General features: G+C 40.6%; 1 protein-coding gene across 1 annotated transcript in view; it reads left to right on the top strand.

The window, feature by feature from the left end:
- The first annotated feature begins 4998 nt into the window (after positions 1-4998).
- Positions 4999-21437, top strand: part of tmcc2 (transmembrane and coiled-coil domain family 2) — a 155246-nt gene continuing 138807 nt past the window's right edge. Inside the window, exon 1 of the mRNA XM_072278761.1 lies at positions 4999-5637. Within this exon, the coding sequence (XP_072134862.1) occupies positions 5464-5637 (174 nt within the window). The 5' untranslated portion in view covers positions 4999-5463. The remainder of the gene's footprint in view (positions 5638-21437) is intronic.

The following is a 21437-nucleotide window of genomic DNA, read 5'->3' as shown; positions in this document are numbered from 1 at the left end:
AAGTTAAAACCACCTACTATCACAACATTAAGTTTCTTACAACAGTATGCGATCTCTCTAAAAATTTGTTCCTCTAAATCCCACAGACTGTTGGATAGTCTATAATATAGCCCCATTAAAGTGGTCATACCTTTTTTATTGGAAGAGGTACAGTCGACGTTTCGAGCCGAGACCCTTCGTCAGGACTAACTGAAAGAAGAGCTAGTAAGAGATTTGAAAGTGGGAGGGGGAGGGGGAGGGGAGATCCTAAATGATAGGAGAAGACAGTAGGGGGAGGGATGGAGCCAAGAGCGGGACAGTTGATTGGCAAAAGGGATATGAGAGGATCATGGGACAGGAGGCCAAGGGAGAAAGAAAAAGGGCGGGGGGGGGAGCCCAAAGGATGGGCAAGGGGTATAGTGAGAGGGACAGAGGGAGAAAAAGGAGAGAGAGAAAAAGAAAGTGTGTATATAAATAAATAAATAACAGATGGAGTGGGACATTAGCAGAAGTTTGAGAAGTCAATATTCATGCCATCAGGTTGGAGGCTACCCAGACGGAATATAAGGTGTTTTTCCTCCAACCTGAGTGTGGCTTCATCTTTACAGTAGAGGAGGCCGTGGATAGACATGTCAGAATGGGAATGGAATGTGGAATTAAAATGTGTGGCCACTGGGAGATCCTGCTTTCTGTGGCGGACAGAGCGTAGATGTTCAGTGAAACGATCTCCCAGTCTGCGTTGGGTCTCGCCAATGTATAGAAGGCACACTCAGGTTGGAGGAACAACACCTTATATTCCGTCTGGATAGCCTCCAACCTGATGGCATGAACATTGACTTCTCAAACTTCCGCTAATGCCCCACCTCTCCCTCGTACCCCATCCGTTATTTATTTATTTATATACACACATTATTTTTCTTTCTGGCCTTTTTCTCCCTCTGTCCCTCTCACTATGCCCCTTGCCCATCCTCTGAGCTTCCCCTCATCCCCCTTTTCTTTCTCCTTAGGCCTCCTGTCCCATGATCCTCTCATATCCCTTTTGCCAATCAACTGTCCAGCTCTTGGCTCCATCCCTTTGCCTCCTGTCTTCTCCTATCATTTCAGATCTCCCCTTCCCCCTCCCACTTTCATATCCCTTACTAGCTCTTCCTTCAGTTAGTCCTGATGAAGAGTCTCGGCCCAAAATGTCGACTGTACCTCTTCCTAGAGATGCTGCCTGGCCTGCTGCATTCACCAGCAACTTTTATATGTGTGTTCCTTGAAATTCCAGCATCTGCAGATTTCCTCATGTATACCTTTTTTATTCCTCAGTTCCACCCATAAAACCTCACTGGACAAGTCTCCAGTCTGTTCTGACTGAACACTACTGTGGCATTTTCCCTGACCAGTAACGCCACTCCTCTCCCTTAAATCCCAACCCTTTACGTCACAGTCCAGTGTTTGTGTGGGGCATCTACTTGGACCATAGAGTCATAGTATTGACTTATAATGCACAGAAGCTCATCGATCTGTTCTGAATGATGATTCTAAAGGTTCGAAGATTCGAAGTACATTTATTATTAAAGTATGTATATAGAACACAACTGAGAAACACCCTCGCGCTATGAAACAAAGAAACTCCATGAAATCCATTCAAGAAAACACTAAACACCCAGTGTGCAAAAACAGAACAAGTTGCGCAAATAGCAAAAGTCAGGTCAACAACACAGAGAATATCAATTATCAAACCAAGAGTCGAATAGCATTCAGTTTAGCCCAGTTCGGTGCCGCTTTGCTTGTGATTGGCAGGTTGCAGAGCCATTCTTCGCCAAAGCGCATCGGTTGCCCTGATCAAAACACTCAAACCCAGCAAAAAATAGAGTAACCAGATTCCAGAAACACATGCAACATGAACTTCAAAGTCTCCCAAAATGACTGTCCAGCCCCATCAATCTACACCCAGACCATAGCCCTCCATACCCTGCCATTACATGTATCTATCCAAACTTATCTTAAATGTTGAAATCAAACTTGCATCCACCACTTCTGCTGGCAGCTCGTTCCACACTCTCTCCACCCTCTTATTGAAGAAGTTCTTCCTCATGTTATCCTTCAACATATCACCTTTCACCATTAACTCATGATCTCTAGTTCTAGTTCGAGCAAATATCACCATGACTACCAGGCATGAGTGAGGCTCCTGAGCCATCATAGATAGGGTTGCCTTTCTCACTCCCAAATAAGGGACAAAAGTAGCAGTCAAATACAGGACACTTGTGTTTTCCCCGAGAAAGACTACCACGACCATGAAGCCCTGCGTGGGTACCTGTGTGCACATGCGTGATGTGAGCATACGTGATGCGCGCATGCGTGTATGTGCTGATTTTTTTTTCTACAAATCGGTTTTGGCTTAATCTTCCCGATTCTGTTAAGTGAAACTACACTGTACATACATTATTTCTACTTTATATAGGCTGTGTATTTATCATATCGTTCCTGCTTTTACTATATGTTAGTGTTATTTTAGGTTTTATGTGTTATTGGTATGATTTGGTGAGTTATTTTTTGGGTCTGGGAATGCTCAAAAAATTTTCCCATATAAATTAATGGAAATTGCTTCTGTGCTTTACGCCATTTTGGCTTACGAACGGAACGCTCTACCTTAGCGGGGGAAATATGGGACAAGGACGGTCCTGTATGGGACAAACCAATTTAGCCCAATATATGGGATGTCCCGGCTAATACGGGACAGTTGGCAACCCTAATCATAGATGACTTTCAAAATGAAGCTGAGCATTATTCTACAGCAAGGAAGGTATGCACCTGAAGACAATTTAGATAACATTTACTTGGTTGATTTCTCAGATGAGTGGGTTGCCTTATGTGAAAATGGTCGAACAGGTTGGTCATTAGAATTCAGAAAATGTGTTCTTATTAAAACAACTAAGATTCCGAGGTCATGACAAGTTAGAGAGAATGTTTCTAATGCCGATGAATCTGAAATAAGAGGAAACATAATGAGGTTTCAGGATAAGGCTGCATCAACCTAAGACAGAAATGAAGGATAATTTATCCTTCAAAAGGGCTGTGAACCTTTTGTAAGTCTTTAGCTGAGAACTGTGGAGAGAGAATGAGTAAACATATTTACAAATGAGATGAATTGTTGCACTGTGGGGAATGGGGAATTGGTAGGAAAATGTAATGGTCTTTCGCTGCTGTCTCTGTGAACCTCTGGTGATCCATAACTCTCCTGCCTGCGTCCAAGTCTGATTTATGAATTTAACCTCCACACTGACCTACATTATCGCCCAGTCAGGGAATGTCTCAATTATTTCCAAATCTCTTAATGCCTCTTTCACTTCCCATCTGTTATCCTTCAAGATATCTGCACACGTTGACTTCAGGCTTCTTGCACAGTTCTGATATTAACTGGTTTAACATATCTCGTCAGCTGCTGTGTCCAGACCTCTGGAATTCTAAGCTTAATCTCTTTAAGAGGTTAAAGGCCATCAGGAAGTAGATACAGAAGCCTTAGGCCCCACACCACCCACAGGTTGAGGAACATTTGTCACCCTTCAATGCTCAGGCTCCTGAACCAGCATCGATAACTTCACTGTCCTCCGTGCTGAACTGATTTCACAACTTGTGGAGTCACTTTCATGTACTCTACAAGTTATGTTCTCAGCGTATTTATTATTCGTTTATTTTCAGATTTGCACAGTTTGTCTTTTGCAGGTTGGTTGTTTTGTCAGTCTGTGTGTGTTGTGTTTCATCGATTCAATTGTATTTCTTTGTTCTACTGAGAATGCCAGCAAGAAAATATATCTCAAGGTTGTGTATGTTGACATATGGTGGATTTGTGACTCAGCCTAGTTTTGATGAAAGAACATTGACCCAAAATATTTACTCTGTTTCTCTTTCCACAGATGCTACCTGACTTGTTAAGTATTTCCAGTACTTTGTGCTTTACTTCACACTTCAATAATCCTTTTGTTGCCAACAAAGCAGTTTGTAATGTGCTTAAAGTATATTATTTAAATACAAATCAAAGAACTGCAGGTGATGGAAATTTAAAAAAACAGACGTAGAGGAACTTCTACCTGCAATATAAACAGTAATTTTCCTTCCATGAATTCTGCCTGACTTGATGAGAGTTTCAAGTATTTTATGTTTTTATCTTATAATCTATAAATTCACTTATTGGTTTTATTTGTCTTCATTTTCCTTCATGGCAGTGTCAAATTTTTAGAGGGCTTGAATTTTTCCGGTTTAACATTAAAAACCAAGGAAACACCACTGAAAGCCTACTTGAAAAACAATCTTTGTTTTCGCTGACAAAACTCGGCATTGGCAGTAAAGGTCGACCATGCAAAATTTGCATTTTCATTCATTTTTCTTCAAGAACACCACACGCAGCTTTCAATGTGCACACACAGGCACATTTTTTTGTTTGTGTGATGCACGGGGCAATGGTTTAATGGTGGTGATGTTGATGTAAATATGACTTTGAATATGTATATTTTGTTGTTATTAACAATGTCAATTTAGTTGCCCTTGGTATTTCAGGAACAGAATGATTAGTGACAAAGTTCAAGACACCTCTTGTTTCATGTTTGCAGGTGACAAAAAATGCTGATTTTTGCTGAAAATGAATGAAAATCGTTGAAGCACTTTAGAATTAAACCAAAAATGTAAAAAAAAACTGAAGCTGCAATATTGTCCTTGTGGGGATTCTGGTGATTTAAAGATGCACCAGCAATAGCACTGAACTACCTGATCCATGCAGGGGCGCTCTAACAGCCTGCTGCCTCTCCATCCATTACTACTGTATTCACACCCCGCCAAGCTGCAACCGAACTTGAATGTGGCCTCACAAGTCCCGCCCCCACCTGCTCATACGGCTCTCGCTGCCTATTGGCCAAGGCTCCTCGCCATCACGCTCCCTCGTCACTTCCGGCTGGTCGGGGAAGGTTTGGTTGGAGGCGCAGAAAAAGGGGCGGCGCTTGCTCGCATTCTCCCTCCCCCTTTGGACAAGGCTGGTTCTCTGAGTGAGGCAGCGGCTCGTCCTGAGATCCGGCGATGGCGGTTTTTGCTGCAGCTCTTTGTCGGCGGTGATTTGAACCGGCGGGCTTCGTAGATCCATTGCGTTGGCTGTTGCTCATTTTATCCGCATGGGGTGATTTTCAGGAGGGGACGGGGTTGATGTGATGAGGCGGTGTCGCTATGAGAGAATCCAAATTTTATCCCTCAGTCATAATATAATTATCCATTCAGGATGTTTTCCTGTAAACGTCAACGGTTTATGGGGAGGGACCAGTGGAAGGGCACGTTAGTAAGCTACTTATAAATATTATCCTGTTCTGGGCTTTCTTCATCATCTGTTGGGGTTGGTGACAGAAATTTACACAGGAAGATCCCAGTCACCGCCAGCACTTGCTCCTCCGAGTCCAACTCCCACTCCCTCCACCCTCCTCCTCTCCCCAGTACTTTCCCTCCTTGTTGCAGATGAAGCGGTGTAAATCTGATGAGCTGCCCCTGGATGAAGAGCAGGGGGTGAAGGCAGGAGCTGGCGCTGATGCTGCGGTTCGACAGCAGCGTGATGTTGCTTCTTCAGAGGTTGGCTGCCCATCGCTCTCTTTGCCAACATCGACCCGCAGCATCAAAACTCAAGATTCAAAGGTATAGTATACTGCTGCTGCTTCTTTCCGATCAGCATAGTTCACAGTAACACAGACCGAATGAGAAAAATAGGGTCTTGGCTGGGGATGTTGATCTGTTTCGCTTCCCACAGATGCAGCCTGATCTGCTGAGTATGTCCAGTATTTATGTCTGATATGTTGTTTTTGATCTAGATTTAACAATTTGCTTTGAATTTTTGGCTCCAAATATTGCCTGTGTTCTTGGATTGTTCAAGATTTCTTATAGCAGTCAGTGGTTGCTTTAAAACTTGAATGTTTATTTGAATTTTTAAATCTTGAAATACAACATATCCTGACAATACCTAACAGGTCAGGCTGCTCTTGTAGAAAGAAAAATCTTTCAACAGTAGGATAGTCCTGGGTATTCCTTTCTTTTCCATGTGTGTTGCTTGATCTGCTGTATGTTTCCAGCAGTTTTTGCATTTTTGTTTGTAGGTTTCCATTGACTTTTTATCTTGCTGGTTTAAATGAGGTTAATGTTGAAAAGCGTGTGGTTTGACATGATGTGGAAATTACACATCAAGCAGTTTTAAGGTGAAGAAAGGAAATATTGCTTTGTTATCAGATTTAACATATTTCTAAGCAAAATGTTGTTCACTTACAGAGGATAGATTATGGGGTGTTGTGCCCAATTTTGGGTTCGTCAGTGGATATGGAACTACGCATCACTACTCCCAAATTCCCAAATTTTTATTATTTACTATTCACTTTTTTGAATAAATTGTATTTCAAATTATTTTCAAGTTAGTGATTGAGCTTATTCAAAGTACATTTTTTGGAATAGAAATGCAAGGTCAAGTAGGGTCTAGTGAGTTTAAACAATTAGTTTCAAAGGAGGGGCAAAGAGTCTCTGAAAGATGCAAGTTGAAATTAATTTTGAATTTTTCTGTTGTGAGGTATTATTCTTTGTTTGCAATGTAGTAGTGTAGTAATGTATGCTGTTGCTTAATTCCAGCTGAGCAGACATATGGGTGGGGCAATTGACCACTGTCTCTCTGCCAATTGAATGAAAAATCAAGTCAGGGTTTACAGTATTATGCAGAAAATCCTGTTGGGATGTTGGTTCAAGGATATTGACTGAAGATGTAGTAGATCAGAGAGGTTATGTCCACTTACTTAAGTCACATGTGTAAGATAGACAGTGGGGTTAATTGTCAGATGAAAACCATAATCCCTGGAGAAGAACCCTCAGCAGAAATTTTTTGCAAGTCCAAGAATCCAATCCAGTTTGTTTTCTCATTTCTTTTGGAATGCAGTTTACTGGTCTTTCAAGTAAAGACCAGTAAAGTTTAAAATCATGACCTATGACTGTGGTTGTGGAAATAAATGGGTAACATTTCAGTTGTGTGGTTCAGGACTTTGTTTAAGCCTTTTAATGTCATAACTCTTTCCATTCAATTTACTTCAAGTTATTGCCCCCTTGTGCTGACAGTATTCATTTATAGCACTTTGCTCGTTTTTATATATAAATGGAGCTCATCACTTGATCTTGATGTTATTTATGTGAAGGCAGTAATATAAAGAAAATTTATGAGCCATGTTTTTAATTTACATGAATAATACATGCTGGTTTTATGTGCTACGTTCCAAATTACCTTCACCTCAGTTTTGGAATAGGGTGAAACAGTTGGCTATAGCTGCAAGGGTGGTATCTGAATGTTGAAAAATTGTGGATCTTGCACCTTTCTGTAGAAGTGGTATGGGGATGAACCAAAATTCGAGAGACCAATTAAACTAGTGGTGGGGAAAGTTATCTAAATAATTGGCAACTATCACTGGGGCATTTCTGGATTGATAAATGAAAGCTTGGATTGATTTGTTACAGCAACTTGTGCGAAACTGAAATGATAGTTTATTTTTAGATGATGTTACAAGGTGTTGAAATTTTTGGTATACAGTATGTGAATTTCATAAAGGTGTTTGATAAGGGGCACAAGCTGACCTTGTCATCCAGATTGAAGGCCATGGAATAAAGTGATATGTAGCCGCCTAGGCACAAAGTTTACTGAAGCATCAGGAAACAGAATAAACGATTGGTCAGTGAAGTAGTGTCCACAGGGGTCCATACTAGCATCAGTTTTCTTAAACTATATTAATGATTTGGACTTTAGTTTGCAGGGAACAATTTCTAAATTATTTTAGATGACACCAATCTGTAGGCCTAAGAAACTGTAAAGTGGATAGTAATAGAGTTCAAGAAGGCACAGGCAGTCTGGACCATTAACTGGTGGGTGAAAATTAATGGTGAGAATGTAATTGGTTTCAGTGATGAGAAAAGACCGTTTTAAAAGGAGTTCAACGACGAGATCTGATGTTATGTGTGCATAGTTTGTTCCAACTAGCAGAATAAATTCAAAAACATGACTGAGCCTTGTCTTTATAAACAGCAGGACAGAGTAAGGACAGAATAATAAATCTTTCTAAAATATCTGAAGAACAGCAAGACTTTACAAAGGATGGCATGGTCTGCTGAGAGGATCATCGGGGTCTCTCTGCTACCCATCTGAGATATTTATCAGGAGCTCTGCGTATTCAGGGCCCGTAATATTGTCAAGGATCTGTATGATCTGTCCAACAATCTCTTTAACTTCCTACCATTAAGCAGGAGCTAACATAGCATTAGGACAAGTACTGCTAGGATAGGAAACATCTTCTCCAAGCCTTGAGACTACTGAACTCCTGCCACCACCTAGGTCTTGTTACTGTATGTATGAAATGCTGGTACTGTAGCGTTATACTGTTTACTTTTTAACTTGTGTCATAAGTGCACCTTATGCTAACTGTCAATCTCCTGGAATTTATTTCTATTTTTATTTGTGGTAATACAGTAGATTATGGTTAATTGGGACACATTGGGACCAGTACATTGTACCCCAATTTAGTGGCTGCCTCAATTAGCCGAAGTTTCATGGAAATAGTTAAAAGGGTATTTTTCAAAAAAAGATCATCTACCATTTAACTGAGCAGCAAAATACAATATGTATTTAAATGAAATAGAGAACAAATTAATTATACTACTACAATACTATAAACCTGTGTATTATTTCCTAATAGTTAACGATGGAGGAATTCATCGGATGTATACTGCTGTGTTTTTTTACTCTCACTTGCTTACTGCCTATTGCACCCGCTAGTATTTAGGGCAGCAGTGAAGATCCTACATCTTGGCGGTATTTAGGGCTTCCTTCATTGTAACAGTTGCTTTCTGTCAGTTTTCCCTATTGTTGGATGTGCAAGTCCCAGATGGGGAATCAGGAATACTGTTGCACACAGACGTAGAAGGACTCTTCTTTGCTTTTACCGTTAACAGTTTTGTTTGACCAGTCAGGGTTGTTAGCTCTGAGCTGAATCCCTGAATCTGGAGGACCAGAGGGCCACTCTTAGTCTTACCTCTATCCTTTGACATGTTTGGCATGGGTGACCTGACCAAGAACCTAAGGCAGCGTAGCTCACTGGGTCATTCAGGCACGCAAGCCTGGAGGTGTGTTCTTTTGATTAATTGTAAATGAACAAAATTAGCGCCAATGCCTGGTGCATATAATGGGCTGCCTTCATACAATGCTTTTGTTGATTGCATCTTCCAAATTTTCATTTTCATTGTAACATTCAAGATGACTAGATACATTCAAATTCTCACGGTTCCTAACTTGTTGAAATAGTGAAATCGCAAACAAGAGAAAATCTGCAGGTGCTGAAAATCTGAGCAACACACAAACTGCTGAAGGAACTCAGCAGGCCAGGCAGCATCTATGGGGGATAAAAAAGCACAGTCAACATTTCAGGCAGAAATCCTTTGGCAGTGAAATCATTTCATTTTCATCTTCATTTTGGCATTTCCAAGCTTGAATGCTTAAAGCTGCAGGGAGCAAGACCATCCTGAATTGTCTTACTGCTTATTTCTCGCCAACTGTCGGTGACCAAAAATCACCTCTTTTTGAACACAAATACAGTCGGTCCTCCTTATCTGCGAGGGATTGGTTCCGGGACCCCTCGCGGATACCAAAAAACGCGGATGCTCAAGTCCCTTGTTTAACCTGTCTAAGTGTGGTGGATCTTAGGACCCAGCGGAAACCCGGACCTTATTTAACCGATCTCCGTATGGTGGACATTAGGACCCGGCAACAGAGCTCTGAATTTGCAGTGTTTCTGATCACAAAAATAATCACGATTGCTATTTAAAATAAAGTGGAAATAATAAAGCGATTGGAAAGAGGTGAAACGCCATCGGTCATTGGAAAAGCGTTAGGCTACAGTCGGTCAACGATCGGAACAATTTTAAAGGATAAAGTGAGAAAAGCCCTGTCCCGATTAAAGCTACAATTATTACAAAGCAACGCAGTGGTTTAATTATAGAGTTTTGGGGTTTTGGGTTATTGATCCTTCACATCAACCCGGCAGGGATGGAGAGCACTCGGGAACTGTCTGTCACTGGATTAAACTCAGGAATTTCCGTTCCGGAGCCCGGTGCTGAAACATACGTTTCTTAAGTGTTTTATATGCATAGAAAGGTAAAATGTATACTATATACTAAGACAAACGTTTGACTAACTGATGATAAATAATACCGGATGTACCTGTTCGGACTTACTTAGTAAGAGAACTTCCATTTTTTTTCAATCCTGATCCACGATAACCTATGCATATCCTCCTGTATACTTTAAATCATCTCCAGATTACTTATAATACCGAATACAATGTAAATGCTTTGTAAAGTAGTTGTTATACTGCATTGTTTAGGGAATAATGACAAGAAAAAAAAGTCTACATGTTCGAACAATAAGTGCTGGAAGACCACTTCCGGGTTTTCTTGATTCGCGGTTGGTTGAATTCGCGCATGCAGAACCTGTGGATAAGGAGGGCTGAGTGTACATGCAACTGATTTTAAAACTGTTCACTCTAAGCATGGTGTAGTGTCTAATGGCCACAAAGGTGCATGCGACTGACACTAGTTGGAAACTTTTCGGTGACAGTCTCCTGTTCCAATTAAGTGGCATGGTGTCCCAAATAAATCAAGGGAATCCTGGCTATTTTCTTGATAAGGTTTTGTTCTTTAAGAGTTTTCCCCAAATGAGCAGCTGCCCTGATTAACTGATGGCCCAGTTATCTGGCATTTACTGTATTACTTCGTGTTGTGTGTGAGTTGTTTGTTCTGTGTTGTGCACCTTGTTCTGGGGGAATATTTTGTTTGACGATATATATGTATATAGTTGAATGACAGTGAATTTGAAAGCAACCCCCCCCCCGCCCCCCACAACTGGAGTAGAGTGTCCAATTCTGAGTTTTACTTGTAGGTAAGATGATTCCAGGTGCGAGTTATATGGATAGACTGGAGAAACTGGAATTGTTTTACCTGAAACATAAAGGATTGAAAAAAATAGTGATAAAAGTATTTAAAATTGTGAAGAGTTTGAGTAAATTGGATAGATTTATCCAGGGTGCAGGTAATTGGCAGAAGAATCAAAAGAGATCTGAGACAAAAGTGTTTTACACACTGAGTATCCAAGGTCTGTATTGAAGTGAAGGTAGTTGTCGTGTAAAGGGAGTTAGATGTATATCAGAAAGAAAATAATTTTAGTGCTCAGGGCAGAGGAATGAGGTGAACTGGATTGTACGTACTTACATAGACATTTTGTAGGCCGGATTGGTTAAATTACATTCATGATCTCTGCTATCCATTATTTGGCCAGCTTTGTATCCTTGCTGTAAATAACCCTATTATTCCATTGGCTTGAATTTGAGTTGAACTCATCAAAAGCCTACTAGAAATTCATAGACATTGTATTATTTAAATCAACTCTGTTTCATCATCAAAGCAATATCAGATTAGTTAAAACGATTTGCCAAAACAAATCTGTGCTGCCTTGACTTTATCTATTTTCTTCTGTTTTACTCAAAGGTTTCCCACCAGACTGGGCTGTAGTTGCTGGGCATATCCTTAATCTGTTTTGAATGAGGGAATAACATTTGTACTTCAGTGGCGTCATTCCATCCAGAGACCTGGAGAATTATAAGTATATCGCCTTTAATCCTGAGTGGTGCTCAAGTGAAGTGCCTGCTTTGTAAATATTTTACTGTACTTCCTCCACCTGTCATGGTCTCTGTATATTCTTCATGTGTTTGCCTGATTAAGAAGATAGAGTTTTGTTTGCATTCAAAATTTATATTCTAAGTTTAGTTTTGCTCTTGGTTTGTATCTCACCTCCTTTTTACTTCACCTCCAAGCCCCTGAAATTTTGCAGAGTGGGTGAATCACCAGCTACAAAATCAGTCAGCAAATCAGGCACACACTACATGGATTGGTTCAGGTAATAGGGTTTTACAAGGAAGGCATACTCCAAATTTAAGGAAATTGCGGTTTGCTTCAGTAGAAAATATGGTGGTGTGCAGGACTATTTCATGTAGAAAATCTTGTTTTAAAATGTAATGGCAGGGAGGAATCTCGCCATTTATTTCAGTTCAAGGGAGAGACATGGAACTGGTAATTAAGGGATGGTGTCTGTAATAAAAACCAAAGTTGGAGCCTTTGCTCTTCTGAGCATTTATTGTCCATCCTTTGTCTTTGAACTGGAGCTGACTTCTCATGAAAGAAAAGAATCATAAAACACAAAATTGCAGTGCAAAAAAAGAGGCCATTTAAAACATTCTGTTCATGCTGCCTAAAATAGAGCTTTTCAGTGTTCACCCACTTACAGTCTCATTCTGTTGCCTTGTGTGTTACTGCTCTTCATGTGGTCATGCAGGTACAGTAATGTTTAAATCGAGTGTGGATTTTTGCTTGAACCTCTTTAAAGCATAAAATGCCTGGTCACCGCAACTGTCCGTGAGGGAACTTTCTCTCTATCTTTTCTTGTATTTCAAAAGTTTGAGGTAAATTTATTAAAATACACATATGTCACCATCTACAACCATGAAATTCATTTTCTTGTGGGCATATTCAATAAATCCATAGAATAATAAGCATAACAAATCAATGAGAAGCTACATCAACCTGGGCATTGAAACAGAGTGCAGAAGACAACAAATTGTGCAAATACAAAAAGAAAGAAGTAACAATAATAAATAAAAAGCAATAAATATTGAGAACATGAGATGAAGAGTACTTGTAAATGAGTTCATAGGTTGTGGGAACAGTTCAATGATGGGCAAATGAGGTTAGGCGAAGTCATTCCTTTGATTCAAGAGCCGAATGTTTGAGGGGTAGTGGAGTGGTGCTAGAAAGTTTGAACCCTGTGGAATGTTCTCTGTTTCTGCATAAATGGCTTAAAATGTGATCAGATCTTCACTATGTCCCAAAACTAGATAAAGAGAACCCAATTAAATAAATAAATAAAAACATTATACTTCATTTATTTATTGAGAAAAATGATCCAATATTACGTATATTTCTTGGCAAAAGTATGTGAACCTCTGGGGTGATGCCTTTGACAAAAGCTATTTGGAGTCAGGTGTTTCAATCAATGGAATGAGATTGAGGGTGTGGGTTGTAGAGGTGCCCAGCCTTATGAAAAAGACACACAGTCAGGTTACAGACAGAGCCTTCTCGTCCCAAGAAAGATCTGTTTATGTACATCATTTCTTGATCAAAACAACTTTCTGAGCAGCTTAGAAGAAGAATTGTAGAGATGCATGAAACTGGAAAAGGCTACAAAAGCATTTCTAGAGACTTGAGTGTTCATCTGTCCACAGTAAGAGAAATCGTCTACAAATGGAGGAAACTCAGTACTGTTGCATTCTCCCTAGCAGTGGGCATCCTGCAAAGATCACAGCAAGAGCACAATGTGCAATGCTAAATGAGGTGAAAAAATATTCAAGGGCAACAGCGAAAGGCCTGTAGAAATCTCTAGAACTTTAAGTCTCTGTTCATGTGTCCAGTATAAGAAAAACACTAAACAAGAATGGTGTTTATGAAAGGACACCATGGAGGAAAACGCTGCTTTCCAAAAAAAAAACTTGCTGCACATCTGAAGTTTGCAAACGACCACTTGGATGTTCTACAATGCTTCTGGGATAATGTTTTGTGGACAGATGAGACAAAAGTTGAACTTTCTGGTAGAAATGCACATTGCTATGTTTGGAGGATAAAGGGCACTGCACACCTACACAAACCTAACCCCAACCGTGAATCATGTTGGAAGGAGCATCATGGTTTGGGGCTGATTTGCTGCCTCGGGGCTTGGACAGCTTGCAATCCTTGAGGAAACAATGAATTCAAAATTGTATCAATTCATTTTACAGGAGAGTGTCAGGGTAGCAGTCTGTCACTTGAAGCTTAACAGGAGTTCGATAATACAACAAGACAATGATCCGAAAGGCGAGAGTAAATCAGAATGATTTAAAAAGAAGAAAATTCATGTTTTGGATTGGCCATGTCAAAGTCCTGACCTTAATCCTATAGAAATGTTGTGGAAGTACCTGAATCAAGGAGTTCATGCAGGGAAGCTCACTAACATCCCAGAGTTGAAGGGATTTTGTAAGGAGGCCTAAAAATTCCTCCAAGCAGAATTGATCAACAGAGACCGGAAATGTTTGAGGTTTTTGCTGTACAAGAGTGTCACACCAGGTACTGAAAGCAAAGGTTTACATTTTCTGACAAATAGTCATAGTAGTCGTAGTCATACTTTATTGATCCCGGGGGAAATTGGTTTTTGTTACAGTTGCACCATAAATAATTGAATAGTAATAAAACCATAAATAGTTAAATAGTAATATGTAAATTATGCCAGGAAGTAAGTCCAGGACCAACCTATTGGCTCAGGGTGTCTGACCCTCCAAGGGAGGAGTTGTAAAGTCTGATGGCCACAGGCAGGAATGACTTCCTATGACGCTTTGTGTTGCATCTTGGTGGAATGATACAATACATGTAGTATTGTGTCATTTTTCTCAAATAAATGAACAAGTGTAATGTTTGTGTTATTTATTTAATTGGGTTCTCTTTATCTAGTTTTAGGACAAATGTAATCACATTTTAGGTCATATTTATGCAGAAATGGAGAACATTTTATAGGGTTCACAAACTTTATAGCACCACTGTAACTGTCCCTGAACCTGTACCGTCCTGATAGCTGTAGTGAGAAGAGAGCATGTTCTGGGCGGTTCGGGTCCCTGATGATGGATGCTGCTTTGCTGTGTTTTATGTAGATGTGCTCAATGGTGGGGAGGGTTTTACCTATCTGGGACTGGGCTGTATCTGTTACTTTTTGTAAGATTTTCCATTCAAGGGCATTAGTTTTCCCATACCAGGCTGTGTTACAGCCGATCAATGTACTCTCCACTACACACCTAGAGAAGCCTGTCAAAGTGTTAGATGTCATGCTGAATCTTCACAAGTTCCTGAGGTAGTGGAGGTGCTGCTGTGCTTTCTTTGTAATTGCACGCGTGCTGGGCTCAGGACATAATGACACTGAGGAATTTAAGATTGCTGGCCCTCTCCACCTCTGATCCTCTGAGGACTACCTTACGGACCTCCTGGTTTCCTTCTCCTGAAGTCAATTAACTTAAATTTATGTCCTCTGATTTTAAAAACATCATATTTTAGATTTCTTATACTTCCAAATTTAACTTTGAAATTTAAAAAATCTTTTTTGATCTCTTCTCTTTCTTCACCTTCAATTTACCTCTTCTCTAGACAGATTTGCTGCAATTAATAAACTTTCTGCATCTCCATGTGGTATTAAGAGAATTGAGGGATATTGGTATGGTGCAGGAAAAGATAGCTTATATTCATTTATTGATTGTCTGTCCATAAAGTGATGCACGGCATAGGAGTCTCTGCACTTAAGGTGGTAGACAGAAAATTATATAATAGTGGTGGTTGGGGGTGTGGAGGAGTGGGTTAGTGGGTTAAGGTGTTGATGAGGCTTGCTGCTTGGGGAAAGCAACTATTTTTGAGTTTAGTGGTCCTTGCGTGGATGCAATATAGCCTCCTCCCTGATGGGAGTAGGACAAATAGTCCGTGAGCAGGATTGGTAGGATCCTTCATCATGTTACTGACTCTTTTCTGGCACTTTTCTGTTTTTTTTTGTCGTTGATGTCAGGTAGGCTGATTCTGGTGATGTGTTGGGCGGTTTTGACTACTGATTGTGAAGAATGGCACAGAGGTAGTGGATCTTGATGAATCATGGAGTTAACGAAACAATCCACTTGTACTTTTTAATTTCTTCTGTTCTTTGACCCAACACCAATATCACCTGTGGCATTCAATCATTCTTGACCACCACTATATTGCACATGTTCCCTTTTTTGTTTTTTTTCCCTTTCTCTATAATCTAAAACAGGTTTGTTTTCTTGTTCTGGTGAAAGGTCACACATCTGAAACATTCATTCTGTTTCTTTACAGATGCTGTGAAACTTGCTGACTATAATCAGAAGATTTTATTTCAGACATTCTGCTTGTAGAGATAAAAACAGAAATGCTTGAATCACAGTCAGTCAGATAGACATCCCACCTCTCCCGGAACTTCCGGGAGTCTCCCGCATATTAATAGTGGCTCCCTGATGCCCGCAAATTATATACAATATCGCAGAAATCAGTTTTTTTGAGAGCGAGCGAGAAAAAAGCAAGAGAGAGCGCGAGAGCGACCACGAGAGAGAGCGATAAAGCAAGAGAGAGCGCGAGAGCGACCACCAGAGAGAGCGAGAGAAAGCAAGAGAAAGCGCGCCAGCGAGAGCGAAGGCAAGCGAGCCAGAGGGGGAGAGAGAGCGAGTGAGAGAGAAAACAAGAGAGAGCGCTTGAGAGTGCGCGAGCAACCACGAGAGAGAGAGAGAGAGGGAGAGAGTGCGCCATTGCAGAGTGTTCCAAAACAAAACGTACGTCACCCCAGACTATACTGAAGTGTACCCCTGCCTAATAGGGGTCAACAATAATGACAGTGTTGCTCACTGCACTGTTTGCAACAGTGACTTTTCTATTGCCCATGGTGGGTTAAGACTGTAAAAGACATGTTGAGGTGAGTTTAACAGGTGTCATTCGTTCATTAGCATAGCTAACGTTATTTAAACTAGCTAGCTAGCTGCTAAGGAGCTACTCTATTGCAGACGTCCCACCTCTCCTGGAAGCCTCCCACAAATTGATGGTGCTACCTCCCTGAAATGAGTTTTTGCAGGGTGGGATGTCTGGTCAGAGATCCATCAGCTGCCCAGGTGCTTTGTACCAGAAAAGTTAACTTTGTTTCTCTGCAGATGCTACCTGACCAACCGAGTATTTCCAGCGTTTTCTAGTTTTATTTTTGTTTCTCTGCTTAATATCCTTTTGAGAAGAAGAAACTACAGTTGATAGTTATCCTTTCCTTTTTCTCACTTAGCTTGGTTCTTTGACTTGATCACAACTTTACCCTGGATATGATGGGCTGTTACTTTCTTGATCAGTTTTCCACTTTGGACTTGTCAAATGCTTTACAAACTCCTTACCATGCTGTGTTTTAACATTTAGTCAGCTTTTCATTTCCCTTTAAGTGCTGGCTTGCACGGTCTCTCATTTTTTTTCCTAGCATGCCCTTCTGTAATGTTTCATTGATTGGCTATTACTGTTTTTTTTTGTTTCTGAGCAGTGTCACATTAATGCTGTTCTAGTTCCTCTGTCCCATACCTATTGCTAAGAGAATTGGAAAGTGACAGTCATAGCCTGCATTATTTTCTTTTTGTTAAGAGGGTGGGATACATTTTATCTTGGCCTGGTGACTTAATCATTGCTTGAGCTAGACTTTGTATGTACTCTTTCTCTCTTATTATTGTATTACCACATTCTTTGTCTTAGCAATGTTTTTATCAAACACTTCTTCTGTGAAGCTATCTGGTTTCTATTTATTTAAGACTACATATGTCTTCACTTCTGAAATTAGGCTACTGCTTAGAATCTGTTCTTTATTGTCTTGGGCAATCATTCTTGGCTCACTTTTGGACTGCTGGAAGTTGTGTCTTTGGTTTGGATCGAAACAGCAATGAGGGATGCTGCTGAGAGTTCCTAGTTTAATGTCAGCTTACCACTAAGGAATATTGGTGGTTACATTGATGGTTTGCATCAATTGTCACCACTGTGTTGAGACCACAGTCATCAATGCTTCTGTTACTCTGTTGGTTCAAAGTGCACAGATGGGGCAGTTATTGGCCTGATTTATCTTGCTTTTGTGAACTGGACTGAACTTGGCAAATCTACACTTTGTTTGGGAGATGCCAGTCTTAGATCTAGCTTCTACAAGGCCACATACTTGCACATATGCAAAGGCATTTGTTAAGTGTGAACAATTGACTTCAAATGACAGCTATTTGTCCAGTCCGGATGATGTGCCTTCCAGTTAGTCATATGATCGTTCTCTGTTGTGATTTGTCTTGCTGATGCACTTCTTGTATCATGGTGATAAGGTTCCTTTTGAGTAATTTTGCTCCTCTTTCCTCATCTTGCTGACTCATCTTGAACCAGGCTCATTGCACCTGGACTTCATCCGTCTGTTTCAAAAGGAGTTATGATTTATTGTTTTCTGATTCTGAGCTCAGTTATGCAGAACAAATGATGTGTTGGTGCTGAGGATGAGGTATGTGGATTGTGGAATACAGTACTTGAAGCTTCCCTCTTTTCCCACAAGAAGTTAAAAATTAGATTAATATTGATTTTTTTTTTAATGCTGTTGGTCAAGGCATGACCTGGTGTGATGGGCATAATACTGAAGGCAACTGCTTGTCTTTGGATGGGGTGTAGGAAAGAGGAAAGATTTTAAAAAAACAATAAATGCTTCCCCCTTGCTCTTGCTTAATGTTTGCCTATGTTGTGTCTTAGTAATAATGTAAAGCGTGGAGGCCCACATGATTAATTTCCTGTTTGTTCTGACCTGATATAATTATAAGCTGCAGTTACTCAAACGTGCAGCTGACCTGTATTTTTACATATTTTGAAAAGAAAGTCAGCATTGCATCAGCCTTCCATCACATCTTTGAGTGTTGTGCCTGTTGAAACCAATCCCACTTAACTACATTGATGTAATAATTCTCTGCCTTACTCATTCAAGTATCTGAATTTGGGGCAGCATGGTAGCTTAGTGGCTAACACAGCATTTTTACAGTACAGGCGATCCGGGTTCAATTCCCACCACTGCCTGGAAAGAGTTTGTACATTCTCTCCATGATTGCGTGTCTTTCCTCTGGGTGCTCCAGTTTCCTCCCACAGTCCAAAAATGTTCTGGTTGGTAGGTTAATTGGTCATTTTAACTTGTCCCATGATTGGACTAAGGTTAAATTAGGGGTTGCTGGGAGGTGAGCCTCAAAGGGCTGGAAGGGCCTATTCTGCACTGTATCTCAATAAATAAATAAAAAATAAAGTATCTGATCAGTTCTCTCTTAAATGTTACTGTTCATGCCTCTGTCAGTTCCATTGGCAGCTCATTCCCGAGACCAACGACTGACACAAAAAGTTTACCCTTCATACTCCCTTTTAAACCTCTCCCTTCCACCTTTGACCTGTTCCCTTCAGTTCCAGAAGCTTCTTCTTTGGGAGACAGATCTTCTTTATTCAGAATCAGATTTAATATCATCGACATATGTTGTGAAAATTGACCCTATGCCTTTCTAAATTTTATAAATTTCCATATGGTTGCCTCTATTGCTCCAGGGAAAACAGGCCCGATCTCTAAAATCTCTCACCATAACTCTGATCCAGGCAGCATCCTTGTGAATCACTTCTGCACTATATCCAGCTTAACTAGATATTTCCTATAGTGTGATGATCAAACTGCACTCAGTACTTCAAGAGCAGTCGATTCAATATTTTGAGCAGCAATAATATGTCCCTGCTCTTTCCTTGGTGGCTTGGCTAATGAAGGCAAGCATTCTAGACATATTCCTCAGATGTCCAGATGTGCTGTATGTATAGGATCTATGCTTCGTACCTTTAGGTGTCTTTATTCTGCAGTGCTCTACAGGACCCTGCCATTTACTGTGTACATTCTGCACTGGTTATTTTGGACTTCGCACTTGTCGGAGTTAAATTTCATTATCCGTTTTCTTACTCACTTTCTCAGTTTCTCTATCTTGTTGTAACATTTTTGCAACCTCCTCCCCTGTCTGGCAAACTTCATCTTCTTGGTTATTTTGCTGGAGTCTGATTGTGTTTCTGAATCTGCAGTTTGAGATGAAATATGTTGGATGGAATGCTGACGTGAGGGAATTGCATTTATGGATGAGAATGTTCCTTCAAGAACTGGAGGAAGGATGGAAGAATGACTTTAAGATCATGAAAAAAGATGCAAAATAGTTTTGTCAAATGTCTGAAATAATATCCTTCACTGTTATAATCCATCATGTTCCAGTTTTTTTCTGGGCACATCGATTTATCTATAGTTATAAGCCATAGACTACTAAGTTGGAGTACTGTATACAGTTCTGGCCATCCCATTGCAGGAAGAGTGGAAAAGGGTGCAGAGGGGAACCAAGATGCTGCCTGAATTAGAGGACATGAGCTCTATGAAGAGGTTGGACAAACTTGTGTTCTCTGGAGATTCAGTGGCTGAAGAGAGATTTAACAGAGGCTTAAAATTATAACAGGCATAGATAAGGCAGACCGTCAGAACCGTTCTTCCATGTTAGAAATGTCAAATACTAGGGGCCATGCATTTTGGGTAAGTGGGGGGAGGAGGGGTGGGTGAGGAATTAAAAGAGATGTGTGGGGCAATTTTTTTTTCACACTGCGGTAGGTTCCTGGAATGATCTACCAGGGGTACTGGTGAGAGCAGGTACAACAGTGTATAAGAGTCTTTTAGATAGACATACACATATGTAATGGATTGGGGGGATAGACCATAAGACAAAGGAGCAGAAGTCAGCCATTCGGCCCATCGAGTCTGCTCTGCCATTTTATCATGAGCTGATCCATTCTCCCATTTAGTGCCACTCCCCCGCCTTCTCACCATAACCTTTGATGCCCTGGCTACTCAGATACCTATCAATCTCTGCCTTAAGTACACCCAATGACTTGGCCTCCACTGCTGCCCGTGGCAACAAATTCCATAGATTCACCACCCTCTGTCTAAAAAAATTTCTTCGCATTTCTGTTCTGAATGGGCACCCTTCAATCCTTAAGTCATGCCCTCTCGTACTAGACTCCCCCATCATGGGAAACAACTTTGCCACATCCACTATGTCCATGCCTTTCAACATTTGAAATGTTTCTATGAGGTCTCCCCTCATTCTTCTAAACTCCAAGGAATACAGTCCAAGAGTGGACAAACGTTCCTCATATGTTAACCCTCTCATTCCTGGAATCATTCTAGTGAATCTCTTATGTACCGTCTCCAACGTCAGCACATCCTTTCTTAAATAAGGAGACCAAAACTGCCCACAGTACTCCAAGTGAGGTCTCACCAGCGCCTTATAGAGCCTCAACATCACATCCCTGCTCCTATACTCTATTCCTCTAGAAATGAATGCCAACATTGAATTCGCCTTCTTCACCACCGACTCAACCTGAAGGTTAACCTTAAGGGTATCCTGTACGAGGACTTCCAAGTCCCGTTGCATCTTAGAACTTTGAATTCTCTCCCCATTTAAATAATAGTCTGCCCATTTATTTCTTCTGCCAAAGTGCATAACCATACACTTTCCAACTTTGTATTTCAATTGCCACTTCTTTGCCCATTCTTCCAATCTATCCAAGTCTCTCTGCAGACTCTCTGTTTCCTCAGCACTACCAGCCCTTCCACCTATCTTCGTATCGTCAGCAAACTTAGCCACAAAGCCATCTATTCCATAATCCAAATTGTTGATGTACAATGTAAAAAGAAGCGGCCCCAACATGGA

Source organism: Mobula birostris, chromosome 14, assembly GCF_030028105.1.
Source record: "Mobula birostris isolate sMobBir1 chromosome 14, sMobBir1.hap1, whole genome shotgun sequence".
Taxonomy (NCBI): Eukaryota; Metazoa; Chordata; class Chondrichthyes; order Myliobatiformes; family Myliobatidae; genus Mobula; species Mobula birostris.
This window is presented reverse-complemented; position numbering and strand designations above follow the sequence as displayed.